The sequence below is a fragment of the Carassius carassius genome, chromosome 43, assembly GCF_963082965.1.
Source record: "Carassius carassius chromosome 43, fCarCar2.1, whole genome shotgun sequence".
Classification (NCBI taxonomy): domain Eukaryota; kingdom Metazoa; phylum Chordata; class Actinopteri; order Cypriniformes; family Cyprinidae; genus Carassius; species Carassius carassius.
The window spans coordinates 16,577,768-16,604,292 of record NC_081797.1 but is presented as its reverse complement, the minus strand read 5'-3'; the positions used below and the strand labels follow the sequence as shown (position 1 = coordinate 16,604,292).

Sequence of the window (26,525 nt, the reverse complement as noted above, 5' to 3'; positions counted from 1 at the left end):
CATTAATATAAATTATAAGTTTTATTTTAGTATCATTGAGATACAGTAGTATTATTATTTCTGAATTAGAATTTATTTGTATATTTTCTGTTTTCATTTTTTTTTTATGTCTGTATAGTTTATACAGTTTTAAATTAAAATTGTAAAAAGTAACTGTCATATAACTTCAGTTTAAGCTTTTTCATTTAGATTTAAATTCATGTTTATTTCAAGTAATGAAAAGATTTTTTATGGTTTTATTTTAAATTTTTTATTTATTTTTTTTGCTAATGATGTGTGTGTGCATATGAATTATTTGTATATGAATTATTTTAGAATAATTAATAATGAACTTCCATATTCAGATAGTTCACACATTGAAAAAAGTCTAAAAAAACATTTTAAATGTAAATATGCTCATGTGGATATGAATTCAGTCGTAGTATTGCCAAATGTTATCTCATTTGACTAAAAAGAACTGGAACAGAAATAATGAAAATAGACACATTGTAGAATTTGTATGTTATTTTGTTGTGTTATGTACATATATACATATGAATATACAGTTTATATAGAACAGCTGGATCAGAAACAATTCTATGTACAGATGCTCCCAGCAATTCAGTCTGCAAGTTTTCAAGTAGTAGTTGTAGATGACAACAAACCGCCTGTCAAAGTCTCTGTAAAAAATGGGGGGAAAAAATTAATCAAACCGCAAAAACTGTGAATTTTAAAACACTTCATTGCACGATTTTGGTGTAAATAGTAATATGCTTTTATTGCATGGAAAACATTTCCTTTTATGTTCCATTGAAGAAAGAAACTCATACAGGTTTGGAACAACGTGATGGAGAGTAAATGAGCAAATCTTTTTTCTATTCTGATAATGTTACTGCAGTGCATTTCTTTGTGCTTTTAAACGTACTGTTAATGTAGTGATCTGCTGAGACATGGAGACATTTCCTGTCTGTGTGTTGTCATCATAGATCACTCCCTCTAGAAAGCCTGAGTTGAGGTAGCCTTCACCAGTGTGGCATTCGTCATCCTCGTTGTCCACGCCCACACTGAACACCTCCCTCATCCTCGCAGGAAACAGACAATCCAGTAGCACCACCACCAAACCAATCACAGCGCACAGCAAACCTGAAAATAATCACCGAACACAAACACACACAAAAACATTCTTCATTGGCATTGATGGGTCCATGAAGATCCTTTGCACAAAAGGTTCTTTATAGTGGAAGAAGGTTCTTCAGATTATGTTCATCACAAAATGGATCTTTTCGAAGAACTGATCACAGAAAGGTTCTTTGGGGGTTCTATGACATCACTGTGAAAACTGAATTCTGGAACTTTTATTTTTGAAAATCTGGAATATTCTTACTCTTAAAATAAAGGTTCCAAAATGGGGTTTTTAAAGGGATCCAACAAAAGATCCATTTTGGATTCCCAAAAGAACCTTGCTGTGAACAGTTCCTAAAAGATCCATTTTTCTTAGTGTGAAGAACATTTGAATAATCTAAAGAACCTTTTTTCCAGTATAAAGAATATTCTGTGGAATTGAAAGCTTCAGTGGATGTTAAACGTTCTTTATGGAACCTCAGATGCCAGTAAAGAACCTTTATATTTAAAAGTAAATATTGCACAAAAAGGTTCCTCGGACTGAAAATAAAAATGGTTCTTTAAAGACCTGTATACCTAATATGGTTTGCCAAAAGTATTGGCGCCACAGATTACATCGATATCTTTTCATATCGTATTTTCGCGTGTGCGTTTTCCGAGTCAAAAAAAAGTGGTGAGAGTGGTGCGCTTTCCTGTAAGAAGCATTTACCTGTAGCCAAAGCGATCCAGAAGGAATGGCTGTAATCTGTCTTTAAGGACTCTGCACCTATACTGAAGTCACATGGGATCACATTGAATATAGTTGAGAAGGAAGCCATGGAGAAGAAGATGAAAGCGGCCGTGGCTATCATCATGTACCCGGCGTAGAGGATGACAGGCATTAAGAAGAGGATATTGGCCACGAGCCAGCAGCAAAAAGCCGTCCTGTGGGAGAAGGCCATTCTGTACTTTAGCTTGTTTGCATTTGTTGAATAGGATGGGGTTTCTTTACACTACAGTAAGACATTGGTGGTGTCTGTGTGTTGGTTTACCACAGATTGGCTGAGGCGAAGCGGCCTGAGTATCTGTACTGGTAGATGAGGCCACAGGCGCTGTTGCGAGTGAACTTCTCTGCGACGTAAAGGATGGGGTTGGGAAGACCTCGCTCTAGCGCATCACTGTACTGCTCATCTATGCTGTTCGACCACCTGAAGATCTCATTGTAGTCAATGGTCTCATTTATCTGCGATACTGGTTCACCTGTTGGAACGGATATTGAAAGAACCCATGAAACCTAAATTGGAGTCATAATCTTCTTGAAAAGTGGACCATAAATATTGACGACTCGTAGGGTTTACCTTTAAGTGTGATGTTTATGCCATACAGCCCCACATGAAGTCCCACCTCAGCAGACACCACAGCATTACTGAAGGATTTGTAGCTGGCGTTGGCCTTCACGCTGGCTTCAGCCCAGTCTCCAGTAAAATTCAATGCTGGAGTGGACAAGAAGATCATGGAATGAAAATGTAGGCTATGTTACACAAGTTCAGCAGCTATTATAATAACACAAGATAACTGGAATTAAAGCGTAATTATGCCTATTGTTCCAGTTGAATTTTTAGACTCTTACTCATTGTATGAATGCTATTGCATTACGTCACAAACATGTCAAACCAAACCAATTAAATTTAATGAAAGACACTCTCTGGTAATTACATTGACCTTGGTTAAATGTTGAAAGATTTGTGAAATTAGAGGAAAGCTCAAGCAGTGTATGTTGTCTAATGCAATGTAATTCATACATTTTAAATAGGAAAATATTTTTGAGGCCAATATAAACATATCTAGCAACAACTAGATTTCCAGATTAATTTACTTATTTAAAAATACTTGAAATACTCACCTACTAAAACTGTTCCAATAAATAAACTAATGATTATCCTGAACATCCAGAACAGTCTCTGAAAAAGAGGACATTTTATTTTAACATTCTTCTCTCTCATGCTATTTTATTTTTGTATATATATATTTGACTGATATGAAGTAGCCTACTGATGTAAAAGGCTTCACGCTAGGTTTGTAAATTAACCATTGCACAAAAATTTCAACTAAATTGACAAACAATACTTCAGATATGTAATTTTAGTCTAAATGGTTTTACCGTACAGTTTAACTGTTTAAAAACGAACACAAAAAAAAGCAAATTTCCCTAAAAAAAAAAAAAGGGTTAGAAAACATAAATAAATAGGGCTACATGAAATTATGTACTTGACAACTCAATTCAGCTTACACGGAATCACCTTTTACCTGATGGTTACACAATTTGAGACTCATCATGGCATTAATGATTTCCAAACTCGTTTGAACAGCGATTAGGTTTCTAACACCTTGGCACTTATTTAAACTATAATTTTAGAAAGCTTTCACTGTTCGATCATCTCGCATCCTTATTTATCATTGGTCCTTTTTATAAAGCTGTATAGGTATGGAAAGAGTTAGGTATCAGACAAACTGATCCAACTCACTCACCGATTTGCCACGTATTCCCGGAAGAATCAAGAGGAAACTGACAGCCAGAACCGAGAAAACCAGGATCACGACCAGCAGGCTGATGTCGACGATGAACGGGCTCCTTTGTAGCGGGTAAAACGGGTAAATGCCATCGTAGAAAGTCATCTTCCCTCCACAGGCGAGAACTAAAGCTGAAAGCAGGACAGTGTTGGCCAGAGGCTCAGTTACCTGAAGATTGCAGATAACAGTCTAGTGTGCGAATTATACAGTGACTTTGAGGGGGTCCAAATTTTAGGGCCCGTATTTAAGTGCGTCTAGCGAAACTCGAACTCGAGCGGATTTTTGGCAGCCAGGGGGAGTTTCTTAGACTTTTTTTGTGAGATATGAAACTGTAAGAAGAAGCTAAATAATGACAGGTTTATGTTTTGTTGAAATTTACCTAATGCTAACGAGAAACCTGCCTCTGTTGCGAGCGACTGTTTGGCGCAAAGTGAAATTCGCGCTCTAACTTTAGCGGTAAAAATGTTCATCCCTTTTTAAACAAAAGCTTGTAGTTTAAATAATTTTTACATTTTAAAACCCCTAAACTAGGGCTATGTTACCTTCATTACGGAAACAACGCCCATAATTCAACCCATCTCTCTCACATCAGATTTGTCTTTAAAATCTATAAAATTTCTTAAAATATGAATGAATAAATGATGCATTTATAAACAATAAATAAATCTACAAAACGAGCGCTCCTCAGATCCGTCCGTTATAATGCAAACGGTCCCGCTCAGGTAACCGGTCCAGGTAAGCGCACCTTGAGGTGATTTTTAACGTGAATGAGGATGTAGCCTATGATAACCGGACGTCAAAGCACAATGGATCTTCCTTCATAGTCTGACAGAACTGGATGTTACTTAATAGACATTTAGAAATCCCTACCCCACGACAAAGCAACTCACCTGTGGACGCAACGAGAGCCGCGAAACAACACGGGAAAATATGTGTCCTGGAAATAGGATGATCCTCTCGGCGCTCATCTTTTAAAGGATCGCACTTCCTAATAACAGCTTTGATTTGCATTGATTGGTATTCCCAAAGAGAGGTGTCAACCGCTCATGACCAGCCCTTCAACATAAACCCAGTGTGAAACAGGCAGGTGTGGATGTGAGTCGGACTCTTCCTTTTGTTTTCGCTGCCATCCGATCTATTCGCGGACAGGTGAGGTCTGCTACTCTCTAGACAGGTGTGACTGTATTTACATTTTAATTGCCTTAATGTTTTCTCTGAAGTTCCCGATTTGTCGGTCTTTAAAGGAAAGTTGTGTCTGCTTGTACACAGCAGTTTTCTAGTCTGAAGTCAAGTGCTCTTGTGTGAAGAGGTGTTTCATTCATTGGTTTGCCAGAATGGGTTTTTGTGAGGTACTCTGGAGAACTTTAACTGCACTGTCTGTTCTTTGTCCAGCTATTGGTGAGTAGAAGTCTGTCTATATCTATCTAAATGGTATAGAAACCATTTTCACTCAGAAATTGTTAGTAAATAACAATAATTACAAAGAAATGGCAATTTACGTTGAGTTCAGTGAAATAGCCTTCATTCTATCAACTATCTCTCTCTCTTTCTCTCTCACTCGATTGCATTTTGAAATGAAAAAAAAACTATTGTATTTAAACTTATTTTTCAGTTTACCAGTCCTGAGGACCTCTCAAATGTTTTATGCAATTTTAATAAAAAAAAAATGACAGTATTTTCAATATGGTCTAAGATTTCTGAACGTCGCTTTGTGCATATATGAAAAAACATGAATTTCCAGCTTTTTGTATATCTAATATGAGTTACTGTTATTCATGAAAGTTACTGTGAAGTATTTCAATAAACTGTACTTCAGTCAAGGTTATTCAAAAATATTTCCCTCTATTTTGCAACAACAAAAAAAAAGTAACAAAAAGTCTCGTCAAAAAACGTCTTTTTTGTTCTTTAATCTTGAATGTTTATTTATTTACTAAAGTTACTATTCTTGTATTTCATTTTTTGAGGGACATTTTATGATGTAAATTAGATTTTGAATTCTAGATAAATCCTTGGGACATTTTAAGAACAGCTTGAATGTGATTGAAATAAATTAATATGTCATTAACTAACATTATATGATGATTCACATTTATTGTAGTGTTGCAAAACTCCCTTTGATCTTGAACCAAACAGGTGCCAATTCTGCCATTACCTGGGAAGTTCAAAGGTATGATGGATGGTATAATAATTTGGCAGATCACGACCGAGGGGCTGCAGGTGACTGAATTCATTCATCGTTTAGGCTTTTTACCAAAAAAATGAAGGAAAGAAACATCAGGATGTTCTCCCCGCAGATGCAGCACTGGTCCGTCTCTTTCCGGCGCAGTACAGCGATGGCGTTTATCTGCCCCGACAGGAACCACACCTGCCCAACCCCCGCCAGATAAGCAACATAGCCATGAGTGGCCAATCCGGACTCATGTCCCACAGGAACAGAAGCGTTCTCTCTGTGGCCTTCGGTGAGTGACGCTTTCATTTAAACAAGGCACGACCTGTTGATTGAAGAGCCAGCCCTTTAATTATAGTTTCACATTTTAATAAAGGCATCCTGAGTGTAATTTACCTTAAAGGGATAGTTCACCCAATTAAAATAAAAATTGTACAATTTAATTGCCCTCATGCTGTTCCAGACCTTTCTTTCATGGTACAAAAACCAAGAAATTGCTAGCGACTCTTTTCCATGCAATTACAATGAATAGGAACTGGAACATTCAAGCTTCAGAACAGATGCAAAAGCATAAAATTAGTCATAAGAGGAGTATGTCTAGTTTACAAGGAATCATTCATCCTTTTCGATTAGATTAGATAAACCTTTATTCGTCTCCCAAAATGGGGAAATTTCCATGTTACAGCAGCGAAGAAAAAGTACAAATAAGCAAAGACTAAAAAAAAGGAATAATTTTTTAGTTAAATGATTCATTCACAAAATGGACTGAAACAGTCAACTGAAATAGCACATATTTTTGAATATGATTGAGAAAATAGTCAGATTCAAGTGTTTACTTGCTCTATTTTTTACCTTTTTGATTGGATTATTTCATTATTTCACCACCTCTTTTAATCTAATAGAAATTTCATTTGGCTCAAGTTCAACTAGATCAATTGAGCTGTTTCATTGAAGTCTTTTCAGTCTGACTGATCTATCAGTCCACCAATAAACAGATTATTTGGCTGCTTGTAAATGTAGCTAGTGATTACAGAGGTTCACAAGTTAAAGTTTACCCAAAAATGAAAATGCACTGTCAATTTACCCTCAGGCCTTCCAAGATATAGGTGGCTTTTTTCCTTGAGTAGAACAGTGAAGAAGATTTTTAGCTGAAACTGTGGCACTTGGTGATTGATGAAGTCAGCGGCTACCATCATTTTGAGAGTCAAAATCACAAATCAGGGAACAGAAAATGAATACCTGTGGCTCTTTCTAATACATTGAGGTCTTATGAAGTGAAGTGATCAGTCTGTGCAAGAAACGGATCATTATTTATAATGTTGCTATCTGTAACAGGGACAAACAGAGAAATCTGATTGTTTTTTTTTTTGCCAACTGGTTATTTTGGACAGTTGGTTTAAGTTAACTGGTTCAAATAACTGATTAATCAGTTCATTTACATAATCATGCAATGATGCAACGTAAGCACAGATATAGGCTAATTATTAAAGCACCCAATAATGAAGTGAAACATGGATGTTTTACATTTCTAAAGCATATAATGAATATAAAATAGTCTTCTTCAGATCACCTTTTTACATAAGCAATGATAAAACCATAAAAACTTTCATTTGGGCCTTTCATTCAAGTGTTTGTTTTTCACATTTGCGTATCCCCAGCTCATCAGTCTCCAGCCGTAACTTTTTCGTCGGTTCAGTGACTGTTGGAGTGATGGAACGATTTGGCAAAACCAGCATGACAGGATCAGATACGCTGGTAGTTTTGCTAATTTCAAGTCAGAGTGTCTTGTCAGGTGTCTGAAAGTGAGTCTTGATTAACTGCTTGAGCTGCGATTCAGCGAAATCAGATTCGCATCAATGTAATCAGCATTGTTTACGTTCAGTAGAAAGCACGCATGCTGAACGTAAAAAACACTCATTACGTTCTGGGGTACTCTTCAAAATAGCGGAAGTTTGTAACTCGGGGAGAAAAACTGCTCAATAAATTATCTCATTATTGTTTTCTTTGCGCACAAAAAGTATTCTCGTAGCTTTGTAAAATTATGGTTGAACTTGGGGTGACCCCAGATAGTCGATGATTTGATACTTCGATTCGAGGAGCCTAATTCGACTACCAAACTAACAGTCGAATATTCACGGGCTGTTATGATTATGCCATTTTGACTATATGTGAGTGCTCAAATGTCTGATTGAAAAGAAAGAAGCTTCAAATTACCATATTTTTTGGACTATAAGTCGCACCTGAGTATAAGTCGTATCAGTCCCAAAATACGTCACGATGAGGGAAAAAAAACATATATAAGTCGCACTGGACTATAAGTCGCATTTATTTAGAACCAAGAGAAAACATTACCGTCTACAGCCGCGAGAGGGCGCTCTAGGTTTTCAGTGGTAGACTACAGGAGCACTGAGCAGCATAGAGCGCCCTCTCGTGGCTGGAGACGGTAATGTTTTCTCTTGGTTCATGTCTCTTAGTTCATTTCTCTTGGTTCGTGTCAAATTAATTTTGATAAATAAGTCGCTCCTGACTATAAGTCGCAGGACCAGCAAACTATGAAAAAAAGTGTGACTTATAGTCCGGAAAATACGGTAATATTTTAAAGTGCGTGAATAAATCCAACCACCCCTATAGATTTATGTTTCACTTTCCATAATCCGTGACCGACAGAGGAGCATCTTGGCGGCAGGGATTTAAAACTTTACCAAGACTCAAACTGACATGGGCAGAAACTGGATTTTTTCGAACAGGTAGGGTACAAGTGATTTCAAAACATTTCAGCCGGTGTATATATATCATGGATATATTATTTACCTGATATAAGATGCATTTTATTTTGAGTCAAGCGCTTCATTTTAGTACTACAGTGATATCTCTTCAGCGCACAGCGCAAGCAGGTCAAACTACAATGCAGAATATTAATAACTATGACTGGACTGTCACATCCACGTGAAGAAGTTCGTGAAGAACGCGTCCACAAAAGTTCGCATTTAGAGCCAAGCAGACACGTTTATTTGCATTCGGGCTCTTTTTGCAGATAGCCTATAAGTCTTAATATTAATGTTATGTTGTATAAACAATGAAGCATATTCTACATGAAAGAATGAGTTTAATCCCATTGAATAAAAACTTGCTATCAAATTCTCACTCTACTGGTCATCTCCAGCGCACGCAGCTCAGAACAGAAATGCAGAACATTAGTAACTTCTGTCATATATGCTAACTTTATAATGAGAGCACTATTGTAAAAATTGTGAATTGTTAGGGTTTCGCTGACGTTTTGTGTTAACTATCTTTTAATCAAAACATAAAAACATTATTTACCCCGTTTGTATCTGCGAGGCACTTGTTACACTTTTTCCCTGTTTGTGTTAACATCAGTAATTATGGCTGTCGAATGTCTGACTTGACTCAATGTATTTTGCCCCGCCCCCAAATATATGATTCAACTATCAGTCGAATATCAGCAAGATTCGAAAATTCCGATTCGACTATGAAAATCCTTAGTCGGGGACACCCCTAGGTTGAACCAATGATGTCACATGGACTGTTTTACCGATGTCCTTACTACGTTTCTGGACCTGGGAACATTTCAGTTGTGTTGTTGTCTGTGGGAGGGTCAGAGAGCTCTCGGATTTCATCAAAAATATCTTAACTTGTGTTCCTAAGATGAACGAAGGTCTCACAGGTTTGGAATGACATGAGGGTGAGTAATTATTGACAGAATTTCATTTTTGGGTGAACTAACCCTTTAAGAATTTAAACCCGTTTTAGAGTTCTTTAAGGATTTCAGTAGATATTTTCCTGATATTGCCCCCTTTTTGTAAAAGATTGAAGATAATTTAAATTCTCATGATGGCCATTTTAACACATGCTCTTTATCACTACATTAGGTTACCATGTGTGGTCTGAGATCTCAGAATCCAGAAGACCTGGTTGCCCTCCTGAATTTATGCATATTAAAGTCCAGAAAGAAGATCCTGTCTTTGGTTCTAACTCTTCTCAACCGGTCCTGCTCCAGTTCCAGAGAGCAGAGTGGGATCTGAGCACAGGCAATAGTCCTAACAATCCTCGCACACAGGTGTGTATGTAGACGCAATAGATTATATAGGATTTAGAATGTATCTGCTGAGTTTTTGATTTACGCATAATTTGTTTCAGGTGAATCATGTGACAGCATGGATAGATGGCAGCTCCATCTATGGGTCGTCCAGCTCATGGTGTGATGCCTTGAGAACGTTTTCCAAAGGACTGCTGGCGTCAGGCTCCTCACAGGACATGCCCCGGCGCAGCAGCAGTGGTTACCTCATGTGGAGCACGCCGGACCCCAGCACCAGCCCCGGCTCACAGGAGCTCTACGGTAACATATGGAGCTGCTGCTTTAAGATGTATTACATCTATTTATTTATGACCACATGGTCAGTAGTCACATGGCTAATCTAGGAATTTTTGTCTGATAAGACTTGGAATATTTTGCATTCATACTTTCTTGCAACATCCCTTACAAAATTATACCATGGTATCCACAGGTTCCTTTAAAGCATTTTAGTAACTGCAATTATGTAACACCCTCTGCAAACACTGGGAGCTTCCATAATCGTTGTCATTCATTCGTTTGTTTGTTTGTTTCTTTGTTGTTGTTGTTTTTTGTTTGTTTATGGGAAAATAAGTACTTTTTTATTTTCTTAATGGATAACTGTTTCATTAGTTTGTTTGTCTGTTACCCATTTTATTTCGTTTTGGACAAATACATAATAAATGTATTATATGCATAAATAAATAAATAGACTTATTTATAAATATTACTTTGGATTTATAATAATAATAATGATATTTATTTATATATAGACTAACATATAAATAATACATAAATTGAAAAAAATAAACATATTAATAAATAAATAAATAAATAATAAATACAATTTAATTAATGAATCCAATAATAATAATAATAATAAAGTAATAAATAAATAATAAAAATACAAAATAATTATAAAAATAATAATTATAATAAATAAATGATTGAATAATTAAATAAATACTAGAGTGGTATTGTTGCAACTGTGACTAAAGTAATTATCATAATTTCATACTGGTTATCATGGTAAATTTGGTAAAAGGGATTCAGGTAAAATTTTAAATGTTTTCGCTCCTAATTAAATCCGTCACCAGGTTCAGTCCTTTTGTATGAGCATGTGTCTGCTAAAACCCATAACAACATGTGGCTGTATGTTACTGTAAAAAAATTACATAATACCGATATGAGGTATGGCATGTAAAATATGATGCCAATAGACCATCGTTTTTTTAAAATAATCTTCAATCTATTTATCTCTTGTAAATGGCTCCATAGCTAGCAAAACACTTAGCAATAAAGTACAAGCGAACAAGATACGGATTGGAGTAACCTTTCACTTTGCGCAGGTTTAGTTTGGGTTTTTCATGCAGAGGGCTTATGGAAATGTTGCAAGTTGTTTTCAGCTGCTGGTTTTGTGTGTTCTCAGAGTTCGGGAATTCCTGGGCCAATGAGAACATCTTTACTGTCACTGAGGGAATTATTTGGTTTCGTTACCACAATTACCTGGCCTCCAAACTGCATGAGGAACACCCCTATTGGTCAGACGAAGAGCTTTTCCAAAATGCCCGAAAGAAGGTTATTGCCACATTTCAGGTAAAGCAGATCCTCTATTACTGACTCACTTCATGTAACAGGTGCCAAGTGTGATGCAGTATCCTTCACTTTACATCTCCTTTGAACACTGGCATATAAATATAATGATATATCAGTCTTATTTCTGATTTGATGATCAATCTTTCCTCAGAATATAGCATTCTATGAGTGGCTGCCGGCCCATCTGGGAATACCAGTGACTTCCTATCCAGGTGAGATTTCTGTGTGTGTGTGTGTGTGTGTGAATGTGCACATGCTCCAGTAGTCTGTGGTTTGTCTAAGCCTCAGACGACACACCCACTGACCACAGTCCGTTCACTGACCGTCTGAAGGTCACACTACAACTTGAGTTTCATTCACTTCCAATTATGTATGTTAGTGGATTAACTCATTATTTTATATTTGTAATTTCAATCAATGTAGCCAATTGTATTGTGATAAAAAATAAAATTATATATATATTTTATATAAAATGTTTGGAAATGTAAACTGATATTTACTACTGACACACTAGAGCAAAACATAGAAATAACTGACTTGAAACCATTTTTTGTTGGTGAAAATACTAGTGGCCCAAGACTTTTGCACAGTACTGTATATCATCCTGGTTTGAGATATAAAGAAGCAACATTTATTATAAAAGTTTTGGAAACAAACATAGAAAATAGCCACCTGTTGATGTTGCAAAACAGTGTTAATATCCTGATATTTCAAATCTGCAGGCCGAACAGAATATTCTACTTTACAGTTATTTAATATAAAGTTACTAGTCTATTACTGCGGTATATTGAACAAAAAAGTGGGCGATTGTTGGCAGACTTGAGCAGACCTTATGCCACAAGTCAGAAGATTGGCTACACAAGACTAACCTGTGGTCTGTTAAGATCTCTCTCATGGTTTGTGTAAAATGCAGTTGGCTTCGTAATCGACAGCATGTCGTTGACATCTACGTCATTACAGGGTAACAGATGCCAAGTATGTCATTTCTGCTGTGGGCAGTACTGTTCACAGTGGTTAGTGAAAAAGAGCTAATAATGGGATAGATATTGTGAAATGAATCACACAGCACTGTCTTTCTGCAGGTTATCAGAAATATGTTGATCCAGGGATCTCTGCTGAGTTTGAAGCTGCTGCTGTGAGGTTTGGACTGACTCTTGCTCCACCCGCTGTATATAAAAGGTACATTTCCCAATTCACTTTTGTCAAACTGATGAGATGAAAGCCATTTATTTCAATCATTGCAAAACACTGTTGACATAGTAACATTCAAGGATTTCTATTCAACTTACACTAAATGTTTGGGGTTGGTATGACGTCTCTTATGCTCACCAAGGCTGATGTTTTTGGATAAAAAATACAGCAAAAATTGTAATGACTTCAAATTGATAGTGTATATATAAAATCTTCCTTTGGGTCTAAAATTGTGCTGAAATGTGATTTTGGGATTCAGAAACAGGACGTGCCACTACAAAAGTGCTGTGAACAACGATGCAAGTAAATCTCCTGCCCTGCGTTTATGCAACACCTTCTGGAACAGAAATGTGAGTCATGATAAACAGGGTTTGGATTGGATTATGCAACCATGCTATTACATATATATATATATATATATATATATATATATATATATATATATATATATATATATATATATATATATATATATATATATATATGGAGAAAAGGAAAAGGAATATATATATATATATATTACATTTTTGTTTAGAAATTACAATTTTGAAATTAATTGTAAAGATTACTATAAAATTATAATATGCAATAAAATAAAAGATGACATTGCTATTTCAAGTTGTATATGTTTTAGAATCCAAACCTGCAGTCCAGTCAGGATGTCGATGAGCTAATAATGGGCATGGCTTCTCAGATCGCTGAGCGAGAGGACAACATCATTGTGGAGGATTTGAGAGGTTGGTTTTTTCAAATAATTGAATGGCATCAAAGACGATCTGTTGGTTAACACATCTTCTCTATTCCTTTTCTCCATTAGACTACATGTACGGCCCCTTGCGGTTCTCGCGCTCTGACGCAGTGGCTTTGACCATCCAGAGGGGGCGTGATTTCGGGCTGCCCAGTTATAATCAGATCAAAGAGAGCCTCAACATGCGGCCGGTCAACTGTTGGGACGAGATCAACCCTAAACTGAATAACACACAGGTGTTTATTATTATCAATAATAAATAGTGTCCCTGTAGCTCAAGTGGTAGAGCATTGTGCTATCAAGCGCAAGGTTGGGGGTTCGATTCCCCGGGAACACATGATAGGTAAAAACTGATAGCCTGAATGCACTGTAAGTCGCTTTGGATAAAAGCGTCTGCTAAATGCATAAATTTAATTTTAATTAAATTTAATTTAACAAATCTCTAACCACCACAGTGCAAATATATCTGTTTCTTTGAATCTGATGTTCAGTTGTTAAGGGAGCTGGCAGAGTTGTATGAGAATGATACCTCCAGACTAGATCTATTTGTGGGCGGCCTGCTAGAATCCCAGGAAGGACCAGGTCCAGTGTTTTCCACCATCATCCTGGACCAGTTTGAACGCATACGAAACGCTGACCGCTTCTGGTTTGAGAACAAACAAAATGGGTGGGACATTTTTCTTTGACGATTACTTGAAAAAACACTCATATCAGTATGGTCAGATAAGCACACTAAATCCCGAAAGATATCCTTCCTTTCAGGTTGTTTACTGAGGAGGAGATCCAAGCCATTCGTAACACCACGTTTCATGATGTCCTTCTGGACGTCACCAGTGCAGAGGAGGGCGACATTCAAAAGAATGTATTCTTTTGGCTGAACGGTAATGAGCAACCCAAATGCATTAACAACATACTCAGGAAAAAAATCATATTACAAAGCTGTGATGTGTTTATATTGGGCTTTTTGTGCAGGTGATCCCTGCCCCCAGCCTCAGCCAATCACATCCTCCGATCTTCACCCCTGTACAAAAGCCTCCTCTATGAGTTACTTTGACAGCAGCAGCCAGGCTGGTTTTGGTGTAACAGCGGTGGTGCTCTTCCTGTTTCCTGTTGGTCAGTGTCATTTGTCAGTTTGTGTGTGTGCTATAAATATATTATAGTTCAATTGCAGTTTCATATATTTATAGACAACTGCATTTGGTCTGGAATTATAAAAGTTTGTTTGTTTATTACATTAATTATTAAACCACAGAAGATATAAAAGTTATAGTATTTTATATAATAAGAATTATATATTTTATTTTAAATAATAATAATAATATGACCTTTTATTAAAAACATATTGGAATGGATCTTTGTGTGAATTGTATTATAAAACAGTTAAAATATTGAATAATAGTATTATTTAATAGATTATAGTATTAAAATAGTATTATTTATAAGAATTTTAAATAACAGTATTTCATATATTCGTATTTGATATAAATACTAGTCATTTTTATAACAATAATTATATATGTTTATGTTTTGTTTAAAAAGGATTGGAATGTAATTCTTGTTTTAAATGTAAAAATAGATAACATTATTAATTTATTTATTTTTATTTAGCTCAAATTTTGTGTATTTTCCATTTAAAATAATTCATATGTCTAATAATAGTTTATTTAATGGATGATAGAGTTAAAAATAGTCTTCTTTATTAGAATTTTAAATGATAGTATTTTAAATATAATATTTTATTCAAATAATGGTATTTTTATGTAGCTATGTATTTTCATATTTTATTTAAGAAAGATTGGAATGTTATTTTGTTTTAAAATAAAAATATATGTAACAACAGTATTTATTTATTTATTAAGCTATCTTAAACTTTGTTTAAATTTCCGTCTAAAATAATACATTTAAATAATATTATTTACATATAGCATTTAATATAAATAGTACAGTTTTTATCTAATAATATTTATGGACAGTATTTTCATTCTTTTTAATGTTTTGTTAAAAAAAATATTGGAATGTCGATCTCTCGACAGTGAGCTACATCGTAGCTTGTGTCGTTGCTCATGTCCGGACGGCCAGATACAAACGATTCCAGAAGAAGCTCAGAGGTTCCACCACAGACAAGAAACCTGTACATGAAACTATTGGTCAGTAATATCACATGCAGTGTCACATTGGTCTGAAATGCCAGTGAAGATGAGTTTATTAACCTCTGTCATTGCATTTTATTATTTTTATTCAGCCAAAGAGTGGTTAGGGCACACTACAGCACCCAAACAAGTCACACTTGTGTTCAACGAGAAGACCGTACTCCAGACGTTTGAAGAGAATGGGTCTCTTCTCAGTTCTCACAGCTTGGGCAATCAAGACCACCTCAATGTGTTAATATCCAATGACCACCAGCATCGTTCTCTGCTCTTAAAGATCCCCAAAGAGTATGATCTGGTAGGAATTCGGTAGTTCAGTCTGTTGCCATCATTCATCTTATGCTCAATGAGACACTAAGATGCTGGATTTCTGTCTGAAAGGTTTTGTTCTTTGAAGACGTTGGCCAGAGGTCAGAGTTCCTGGGTCACCTGCGCTCTGAGCTGGAGGGAAGAATTCAGAATCTCACTGTGATGGAAATGAGTGAGAAAGAGATTCTCAGAGATGCGGTGACCAGAACACAGAGGGAAAAGATTGTGGAGACTTTCTTTAAGCACGCTTTTTCAAAGGTAAGTTGTCTCTTCATGTGTCTACAAGGTCATTTTGTCTTCGTTCTGCTGATAAAGTGTCACAAAGTGGTGGAGTAGCATCATACATGTGTTTTTTGACCGCAGGTCTTGGACATTGATAAAGGTGACGCGGGAGACTTGAGCAATAGGACCAGAGAAGCTTTACAGTGTGAGCTCACACGAGTTGAATTCGCCAGTGTGCTCGGTCTGAAGCCCGACTCGCTCTTTGTGGAGTCCATGTTCACACTGGCTGACAAGGACGGTAACGGATACCTTTCGTTTCAGGAGTTCCTGGATGTTATTGTCATTTTCATGAGAGGTGAGGTTGTTCAAATCTTTTGTATTGCAGTGCAATGTTTCGTTACATTTCGTTACAATATCGTAATTTTAAAATACTAAAAAAGTTAGTGTTAAAATGTTATAATGCTAGAAAATTACCTTGCTGTTACCTTGTTACTGATGTTACAATTTTATAGTATTACAATGCTACAAAGTTACCTTTTTATGTCATTAAGATGTTTAACAATTTTACAGGGTTACAATGTTAGAATATAGCCTCGTTCAGACTGTCAGCCCAAATCCGAAATCCAAATTTTTGTGCAAATCCGATTGAAATCCAATCATATTTAGAAAGTCTGAACAGCATCGAACTACATTAAGTGCAATTTATGTAAATCCGTTTCAAGCTACATTCGTATATGGTTTGGAATCCTATTCAAATCGCATTTCTAGAAATTCATTTCAGTCTGACCGGTCAGATCGGATTTAGCATAGCTTTTTCACGTTCTCTTGCCACGTAAAACATAAACATGTCATGTCATAAGACAACATCTGTATTGCAAACTGTATTGCTGTTATTGTTGTTTTTAGCATAGGCATAACAACGCAATGGCATTGCCATAGAAACCAAGGCTCATTCCTTAAAACGAAAGAGCGTTTATGGACACACAAATTGGATATGAACAGTTTCAATACACTGTGTGGACAGTCACTGATGCTGGATATGCACAAAATCGAATTTGGGCTGGCAGTCTCAACGAGGCTTATTACTATGCTATACATTTACATTGTTCGAATTTTAATAAAAATTTCTCAGCGTTTAGAATGTTACAGTTGTACGATATTACAATGCTACCAAGCTGCTTTGTTTACATGATTAGGCTGTTACACTTTTACAATGTCACAATGCTACAATGTTACCTAGTTACATTGTTGTTACATGATATAACCTTTTTTAAGTGACATGGTTAGGATTAGGACATTTTTACAGTATAACATTGTTACACAATGTTACAGTTTTATGATGTTACAATGCTACAACATTACCTTGTTACATTTTTGTTACATGATATAACCTTTTTTAAGTGACACTGTTAGGATTAGGACATTTTTACATTGTTACAATGTTACACAATGTTACAGTTTTATGATGTTACAATGCAACAACTTTACCTTGTTACATTTTTGCTACATGATATAACCTTTTTTCAGTTTTATGGTGTTGTGATGTTACAACATTACAGTATTAGAATGTTACAATGCTACAAAATCGCCTTGCTATGTTGTTAGGATGTTACAATCTTATACATTGAAGCATTACAATGTTACAAAAGTAACTTTGTGTTGTTAGAATGCCACAGTTTTGCAGTGTTATGGTGTTACTGTGTTGTGTTGGTAAGATTTGATTGGATTTCAAATCCAGGTACTCCCGAGGAGAAGTCTAAGCTTCTGTTTTCAATGCATGACATTAAAGAAGATGGCTTCTTGTCCAAGGAAGAGTTCACTTCCTTACTCAGGTCGGTTCTAATGTTTGTTCATTTTTGAGCCTTGTAGAGAGCTAAAGTATTTTATGCAAAGATTTCTTGATAATAACCTGAAATTAGAGATTCAAATTATACTTTTACACTTCAATAAATCCTCTGAAGGATTTCTTCTGTCTTCTAGCCAGTTTTTCCTCTTGTCTTGTGCAGGTCTTTCATTGATATCTCTGGAAGTGCTTTATCTAAGAGTCAGGCTGAGGATGGTATAGCAGCTATGCTTCAGGCAGCAGGTCTTGACAACAAAGATTCCTTCTCCTGGGAGGATTTTCACTTTCTGCTGCGAGACCATTCAGCTCAGCTCAATATTAAAGGTTAAAGATATATTTTTCTTTCTGCTCTAATCCCCCATGTCATTATATTGCTTAGTTCACCAAACACAGACACATTTGACTTTGAAACTGTTGTTCATGTACTCCCAGGCATGGAAGTACTTGGTAAGAAAAAACTATCCAGACAACAGCGAGTATCTTTCATTGAGAAAAATAGGTAAATAAAAATGATATAACATAAAACAAATTTTGAATGAGTACACGGTAATACAGCTAAAGTTGTTTTGTAGTTCTTCAGCCATGGAAGAGCTTACTCACAGGCCTGAGGGGGAGCAAGAGCAGGAACTTCGTCAAAGACAGATCAAGAAGTGAGACGTTAATGTATAATATCTCTGCTGTGGTTATTTTACAGCATGTGTAGCATTATGTAACGTGTTCTGACATGTGTATGGTCATTAGGAGCTCAGTAGGTGTTAGATTTAAGCTAGGTGTTAGATTTAAGCCTTTGTGAAACCCGTCATTTATTGGCTATTGAGAAATGTGGCAATCAGTATTTGCGGGAAGTGATGCCAGCATTCTGTGATGTAATATTGGTCAGGTTTCGCTTTGAACGTCATAATCTTTAGTTGACTGACAAAATTAAACAGATTAATGCAGTAGCAGAAATAACTAGATTTTTACATATTATGAAGACAGTGTGAGTGGAGATGAAGCAGAGAATCAGAGCAGCCTGAAGGACTGTGCCAGTGACAGTCTAGCCTTTTGAAAAAACCCAACCCAAGTTTAAGCAATAAAGGTCTTGATTTTGTCAAGCCACCCTAGTTAAAGCCTAATGTTTCTTTTTTCCCTTGTTAGAATTGAACAAAGCAACCCAAAGGTGTATGTGAGGCCTCAGAGAGAACGCTACAATAGAAACCCAGTGCAGCAATGGATCCAGCACTTCAAACGCTTCATAGAAAACTACAGAAGACATATCATTTGCATAGTCATCATATACGGGATCTCAGCTGGACTAGCACTGGAAAGATGCTACCGTAAGTGTCCCATTATATTCTCTCTTTCCATCACTGAACATTGGATTGTGCATATTTAAGCCTTAACTTGATTTATTGTGATCATGTTGAATAGTTCCTAATTTGTGACACTGGAGATCCGCACTAATGGTTACAAACCAATAGCAATGTTTGTAGATTATGGTTTACAGGCCCACGGAAGTGGCATCCCAGAGACCTCCATGGTGGGTGTGCTTGTGTCTCGTGGTTCTGCGGCCGCTATCTCCTTCCTGTTTCCCTACATGCTCCTCACCGTGTGCCGTAACCTGATAACCATGTGCAGGGAGACTTTTCTTAACAGATACATCCCATTTGATGCGGCCATCGACCTTCACCGTCACATGGCTATAGTTGCTGTTGTCCTCTCAGGTCAGAAAAGATCAATTCGCTCTACATGCACTAGCATTTAATATTTAAACTCTCCCTTAAACTTCCACTTTAAAAAGTATTTCACCATAGATATGATTCAGTATAATGTTATATCACTGTAATTATGCTTTAACACTTTGTGTGTCAATACATATTTGTGCAGTTTATAGCATACAGTGTGTGAATCACATTCATTTAATTACCAGGGTTCAAAGTTCCAATACATATTGTGGCATACATCAATTGTATTAATACATGTGCTCATATAATATTTTATTTATTGATCTATTTTTGTGCCAGTTGTTCACAGTTTGGGTCATGTGGTCAACGTTTATGTTTTCTGCATCAGTGACCTCAGCATCCTTTCCTGCCTGTTTCCTAGAGTGTTCTCCAACAATGGGTAATTCATGTTCAGCTTGATTGACATAAGAAACGTTTTACTTGGATATTCATCAAACAATTTTTAAGTAGCTGGGTTTCCATCACCCTGCTTTTATGCACATTTTGAAGAATTGAGTGATGGGAACACTGACTTTTAACGTGGTTTTTGACTTACAATACAAATAATTAATACAAATAATGGGAGATGGAAATGCATTTTGCAAATAAATTCCTCTTAGCGCATTAAAAAAGTAATGTGACTTTGCACTATGGGCAGTAACGCATTATTTAGTAACACGTTACTGTAATTTGATTACTTTTGTAGTAACAGAGTAATCTAACGCGTTATAGTTTTCAAAATAAAGCAAATAAATTGTTATTCATCTATTGCACAAAAGCAACATGAACTAATATAAAATATAAACGATTAGCAGGTGCAAGTGTATACAGAGTTTCAATTTTGAGCAATGCATTGCTGAAATTTGCATGCTCACGTTTCCTCTCATTATAACACACGAATTGTAGACATTATGAAATATTAATTATCCATATATTTATTGTGTTATAACAGAGATTTGTGAGATTGCAATGAACTGAGATGTCTTTTAGAGATTATAAATGCAGCACATTCTGCCAAACCATGCACGCAGCAGCCACCTGCTTTAGTTAAAAATAACAGCGTTCTGTGAATGTTGATGCTTTAATAACAAATATTTATCTGGAACGTGTATGCTGGGATTTCATAAATTTCATGGAGAAAAAAAGTAATGTAACTAGTAATGTAACTATTTACTAATTACTTTTGAAATAAAGTAATCAGAACAGTAACGTGATTACTTTTAAAAGGAGTAATCAGTAATTTGATTACATTTTCAAAGTAACTTGCCCAACACTGAACCTGACTAACCAACGGAGCGATCTTGTACCACAGCATCTAAAATGTTGTTATGGTCATTCAGAAATGCCAGAGCAATGTCTGTCATCAGAGTATTTCTGTATAATTGCCTCCTAGAAATGTCTTACACGACTGACGAGCAGCATCCACTTCCAAGAGAAATAACCGCATTCATTGTGTTTTGTCTGCTCACTCTGAGCCGCAAGTAATTTATGATATATGAAAATTATTATATTCAAGTAGCTTCTCCTACTTTTCTTAGTGATTTATAGTTCCAGTTTATCAGGAAGTGACGATTTTGTTCTCTTTGACTCGTTGGATGGAAACGGTGCTTGTTCGCAAATGTTTTGTACGATATTCCAAATTTGCGCATAAGTTAAATTCGCAACTTTGGAGGGAAACCCGGCTAGTGTTACTACTGTTTCAGATGGTTCAAAATAATGTTCCCGTAATGTTTCATAAAATGGAATGTTCTCTAGAATGTTTGTGTAACCATGGAAAAGGTTTTTAAATCATTTAATAAACTGGATGTTGTGAATGTTCAAAGAACATTAAAAAAAAAGAACATTTTAATTGGAACTTAAAATATTCTTAGAATATATTTTTCCTCTAGGAAACTCTACTAGTGCAGGAGCCTTGCCCTAAATTCTGTGTTGGTCGTTTGCAGGTCTGAGCTTCCAATGAAATGGACCTTCTGGTTTTTCAAGACAGTTCCTGGTAAAGCTGCACATTCAGTGTTGTTTTGATATATTCAGTATTACATTTACAGAGTCGGTTTATTATTTTTCTAGACATGTGTTTGCTGCAACACTCTGTTTTGTTTTTCTTTCAGGTCTCACTGGAGTTCTTTTGCTGTTGATCTTTGCCTTTATGTATGTCTTTGCCTCGCACTATTTCAGACGCATCAGCTTTAGAGGATTCTGGATCACACACCACCTATATGTGCTCGTCTATGTCCTGGTAAAGGAAAAAAAGCACCTATCCATGAGTGTTAGAGCTTCAGTATTATGTACTAAGGCTGGACTGGACACAGGAACTGACTTTCTCTCTTTCTCTCTCATCTAATTTGGCAGACTGTGATCCACGGCAGCTACGCCCTCCTCCAGGAGCCCCGCTTCCACATCTACCTGATCCCCCCTGGCCTCCTCTTCCTCCTGGACAAGCTCATCAGCCTCAACAGGAAGAAGGTGGAGATCCCAGTGGTGAAAGCCGAGCTGCTGCCCTCAGGTAGACGATACTCTCAGCAGATCCATCACAAAGCTCTTTTATCTCAGAGTCTCCAAGGGCCTGTGCTGTAAAGTGATCACTTTTAATTGCTCTGAAATCATACGGTGTCTAATAATAGGAAACCTTGAGTTGAATTCAGGACTCACTTTATTTATTTTAAAATAAAATTATGTTTAAAATAACACCAATTAGGTAACACTTTCTTTCAATAGTCCACTCTAGACATTCAACAAGCGAAAAGTAACTTTGCAGCTATGTCAACTATGAATCATTAGAGTATTAGTAGACTGTCTCCTTAGTATCTGCTAACACTTTATTTTGATGGTCCCCCAATAGTCATTCTAATGATTATAAGCATTGTTGGGGAAAGTTACTTTTGAAAGTAATCCATTACAATATTGCGTTACTCCATTAAAAAAGTAACTAATTGCATTACTTACAGTATAGTTACTTTTTATCGAAAGCAATACATTACATATTTTTTTATTACTTTTTGTCAATTGAACTGGGCTCGCTCGTTTATTTTAAAAGTAAAAGTGAAATTAATAAGTCTCAGCTTGAAGGAAGTCCCGCTACACTTACTCCCAATATCTCTCAACTCGGGGCCAGAAGAGGTGTCTTGTATTACTTTCAATGGGTTAGTTCACCCAAAAATGAAAATTCTGTTATTGATGAACAACATGTGTGTGAGTAATTAAAGACATACTTTTCATTTTTGGGTGAACTAACTCTTTAAGTAACTTTCATTACTATTTTGAAAAAGTAACATGTAATCTCATAAATTTAAAAGTAACGTGTAACTTTACTAGTTACTTGTAAAAGTAATCTGATTACATAACTCGCGTTACTTGAAATGTGTTACCCCCAACACTTACTATAAATAACTTTGCTTTTTTATGTGAACTTAAACTAACTCTAACCTTAAAATAAAATAAAATAAAATAAACAGTCTTTTGAAAGTTAGTTGATATGTCCTGCCAAAGTTATTTATGGCAAGTAGAATGTCTAAAGTGGACTAGTGGCACTGATAACAAATTTGATTCTCAATTTCTCTGAACTGCCAGGTGTAACTTACCTGGAATTTAAGCGTCCACAAGGTTTTGTCTACCGCTCGGGACAGTGGGTACGTATCGCATGCCTGGCGCTGGGTACAGATGAGTACCATCCTTTCACCCTGACCTCCGCACCACATGAGGAGACCCTCAGCCTTCACATCCGTGCAGTGGGACCCTGGACCAGCAAACTCCGAGAGGCCTACACCCCTGAAAATCTCCTGGAGTTTGGAGGATATCCAAAGGCAAGGATACCCAGTTTGTCTTCGGTTCATATAGATATAGATAAACTTGAATGCTGCCGATATGATAACCGATTATTTAGATATATATGTGCCGATACCGATACAGGAAGCCCCTTCATTTGGTACATAAAATTAGAAGTTAAAATTAATGACAAAACTATTATATTCAACAAAACTTATTTTCAGATATATTAATCCCTTGTTCTGTCACTTGAACTAAGACTCCACAGCACTCTGTTGCTCCACATTTAAGAGTTTAAAAATTACATTGTTTGAATTTTGTGATAAAATGAACAGTATTTGAAAGCTAGACCCTGCTCTATGTCGACAGCTGTATCTGGATGGGCCATTTGGGGAGGGCCATCAGGAGTGGACAGACTATGAGGTGTCAGTATTGGTGGGCGCTGGGATTGGAGTCACACCTTTTGCTTCCATCTTAAAAGACCTGGTGTTCAAATCTTCAGTCAAGTTCAAATTTCACTGCAAAAAGGTAAAATACAATGTGCAAAAAGTTTTTAATGTCTTGTAATTAATGATTGAGTTTTTAATGAGGGGAAGTCGTGGCCTAGTGGTTAGAGAGTTTGACTCCTAGCCCTAGGGTTGTGGGTTTGAATCTTGGGCCGGCAATACCATGACTGAGGTGCCCTTGAGCAAGGCATCAAACCCCCAACTGCTCCCTGGGCGCCGCAGCATAAATGGCTGCCCACTGCTCTGGGTGTGTGTGTGTGTGTGTGTTCGTGTTCACTGCTGTGTGTGTGCACTTTGGATGGGTTAAATGCAGAGCACGAATTCTGAGTATGGGTCACCATACTTGGCTGAATGTCACGCCACTTTAACGACTCTTAACATGGTGTCTCTAGGTGTATTTTATCTGGGTGACACGGACTCAGCATCAGTTCGAGTGGGTGTCTGACATCATAAGAGAGGTGGAGGACATGGACGCTCAGGAGCTGGTGTCAGTGCACATCTATATCACACAGCTGGCTGAGAAATTCGATCTCCGCACCACTATGCTGGTAAATCCATTGTTTATTTGAGAATGATAAGAGTTTTTTATTGGTTTATAAGGTTATTGTAAGTTCAACTGAACTACTGTGATGTAATCTAAAGCAGGTAACTGATATGAAGTTATGGTTGGGTGTAAAATCATCACTCTTTCTCTTTCTCAAGTATGTCTGTGAGCGCCACTTTCAGAGGGTGTGGAACAGGAGTCTGTTCACTGGCCTGCGCTCCATCACACACTTCGGCCGCCCACCCTTTTTGGCTTTTCTCAGTTCGCTACAGGAAGTTCATCCAGAGGTCAGAAGCCAAATAATTTGCTTCTAAGATGCACTGAAGCTTTACAGTTAACTTTTCCACCAGAGTTTTTGACAGAAGTTGCTAGCCACCACCAGTGTTTTTGCAGATTTTCACAAAAATTTCATGGCCCTTAGAATATTTCGTGGTATGAATATCTAAACATGCAATTAAACAAAATAAAGATCAGACCCTCTACTTTAAACAAAAAAATAATAAGTTTTCAGTTTTATTCTAGCTTCAAGCATTGTGTTTTTATCAACACTTGAATGTTGGTAGATTTCCATAAAAAAAATCGACATTTTGGGAAAGAAGTTGAGAAAATATCATTTTTATTAAATACTACATCTGGATCATATTCAGTAATATATCAAAGAAAAGATGCAGTAGATGGCTTCGATCAGTACTCCCAAAGCTTGCACAGGCCTTTACCACTTTCTGGATTATAACTATAACACTAGGCAGTTTTCATTTATATGCGCTTAGTGTTGATGATTGCATTATTTTTCATATGCATATGCTTACATATTGCGTCTTCCTGGTCTGTGTTTTTGATCAGCACGTTCAGGATATGCGCCCCCTAGTGTATAACAGTGGAAACACAGAAAATTCTGTGTTTTGCAGGGAAGCGTTTTCTCATGAATAATGGAAAATTCTGTGTTTGGCAGGGAAAGAGTTGCCAATATATAATATGCTAATATAATATGCTAATATAATATATAATATGCTAATATTATATGCTAATATAGTTATCCTTATAGATGTCTTTATCATTATAGTTATTTTTATCCTTAAAATCATTATTATAGTTATGTTTATCGTTATAGCTATCTTTAGCATTATAGTTATCATTGTTGTTATCATTAAAGTTATCTTTATCGTTATGGTTACCATTATAGATATCTTTATCGTTATGGTTGTCATTAAAGTGATAGTTATTACCTTTATTGTTATAGTTATCATTCTAGTTATCGTTATAGGTATAGTTATCGTTAAAGTTCTTTATCATACAGTTATCCTTATAGTTATCATTATCATCTTTTTAGTTATAGTTACTGTATAGTTATCGTGGTAGTTATTGTTATAGTTATCTTTATCGTTATTGTTACAGTTATGTTTATAGTTATCTTTTTTGTTAGTTATCTTTATCGTTAGTTATCATTATCATCACAGTTTTCTTTATAGTTACTGTAACTCTATCGTTATAGTTATCTCGAATGTTATAGTTATCGTTAGTTATTTTTGTAGTTATTGTTGTAGTTGTGTTTATTATTAAAGTTATCTTTATCGTTACAGTTAACCTTATGGAAATAGTAATCTTTACAGTTGTAGGGCATGTACTATTGCATTTTTCTAAATCTTCATGTATTAGTAAATATCTGTGATTCATAAGGGATCTTGTGAAAAGAGTCATTTTAGGTTAATAAGTCATTTAATTAGATCATTGTGACAGTGATATCAACCTCGCGTACACCACTGATGATGTTTCCTTGTTAAAGGTGGAGAAGATCGGCGTGTTTAGCTGTGGTCCTCCTGGTCTGACTAAGAATGTGGAGAAGGCCTGCCAGCAAATGAACAAACACGACCAGACACATTTTGTTCACCACTATGAGAACTTCTAGACTTTATGATTGAATCAACAAATCACTGAATCATCAATATTGATTCATTTTGAATGGCCTGGAGTCCCATTATTCAATTTAAAACAGTATGAGTTGCTATTACTAGTTGGTAAAGTTAAAGTCATATGAATCTATAATGCAGTCAACAGTTGAGCTAA

General features: G+C 36.2%; 2 protein-coding genes across 3 annotated transcripts; one reads left to right on the top strand and one right to left on the bottom strand.

The window, feature by feature from the left end:
- Nucleotides 1-453: 453 nt before the first annotated feature.
- On the bottom strand, nt 454-4,658 carry LOC132125251 (dual oxidase maturation factor 1-like). Of its 2 annotated transcripts, none has more exons than XM_059536560.1 (7): nt 3,610-4,020; nt 2,984-3,041; nt 2,439-2,573; nt 2,133-2,340; nt 1,811-2,025; nt 905-1,122; nt 454-659 (listed from the first exon to the last, which is right to left on the bottom strand). In XM_059536560.1, the coding sequence occupies exons 1-7, from the start codon at nt 3,754-3,756 to the stop codon at nt 651-653; spliced, it is 990 nt and encodes a 329-aa protein (XP_059392543.1). In that variant the 5' UTR covers nt 3,757-4,020; the 3' UTR covers nt 454-650. The 2 variants fall into 2 exon arrangements, with proteins under 2 accessions (XP_059392543.1, XP_059392542.1); XM_059536559.1 differs by lacking the exon at nt 454-659 and adding an exon at nt 4,542-4,658 and having other exon boundaries at nt 783-1,122; nt 3,610-3,782.
- LOC132125250 (dual oxidase 1-like) lies at nt 4,259-26,525 on the top strand. The gene is made up of 33 exons (XM_059536558.1): nt 4,259-5,049; nt 5,785-5,868; nt 5,946-6,110; nt 9,709-9,896; nt 9,977-10,175; nt 11,320-11,486; nt 11,638-11,698; nt 12,569-12,665; nt 12,937-13,027; nt 13,312-13,414; nt 13,495-13,661; nt 13,917-14,092; nt 14,188-14,306; nt 14,398-14,538; nt 15,459-15,572; nt 15,668-15,870; nt 15,954-16,139; nt 16,245-16,458; nt 17,842-17,935; nt 18,110-18,270; nt 18,379-18,445; nt 18,519-18,596; nt 19,084-19,262; nt 19,419-19,649; nt 19,950-20,049; nt 21,593-21,642; nt 21,758-21,885; nt 21,999-22,152; nt 23,217-23,449; nt 23,781-23,939; nt 24,310-24,465; nt 24,620-24,748; nt 26,245-26,525. Exons 1-33 carry the CDS (start codon nt 4,986-4,988, stop codon nt 26,365-26,367), a joined length of 4,581 nt encoding a protein of 1,526 aa, XP_059392541.1. The 5' UTR covers nt 4,259-4,985; the 3' UTR covers nt 26,368-26,525.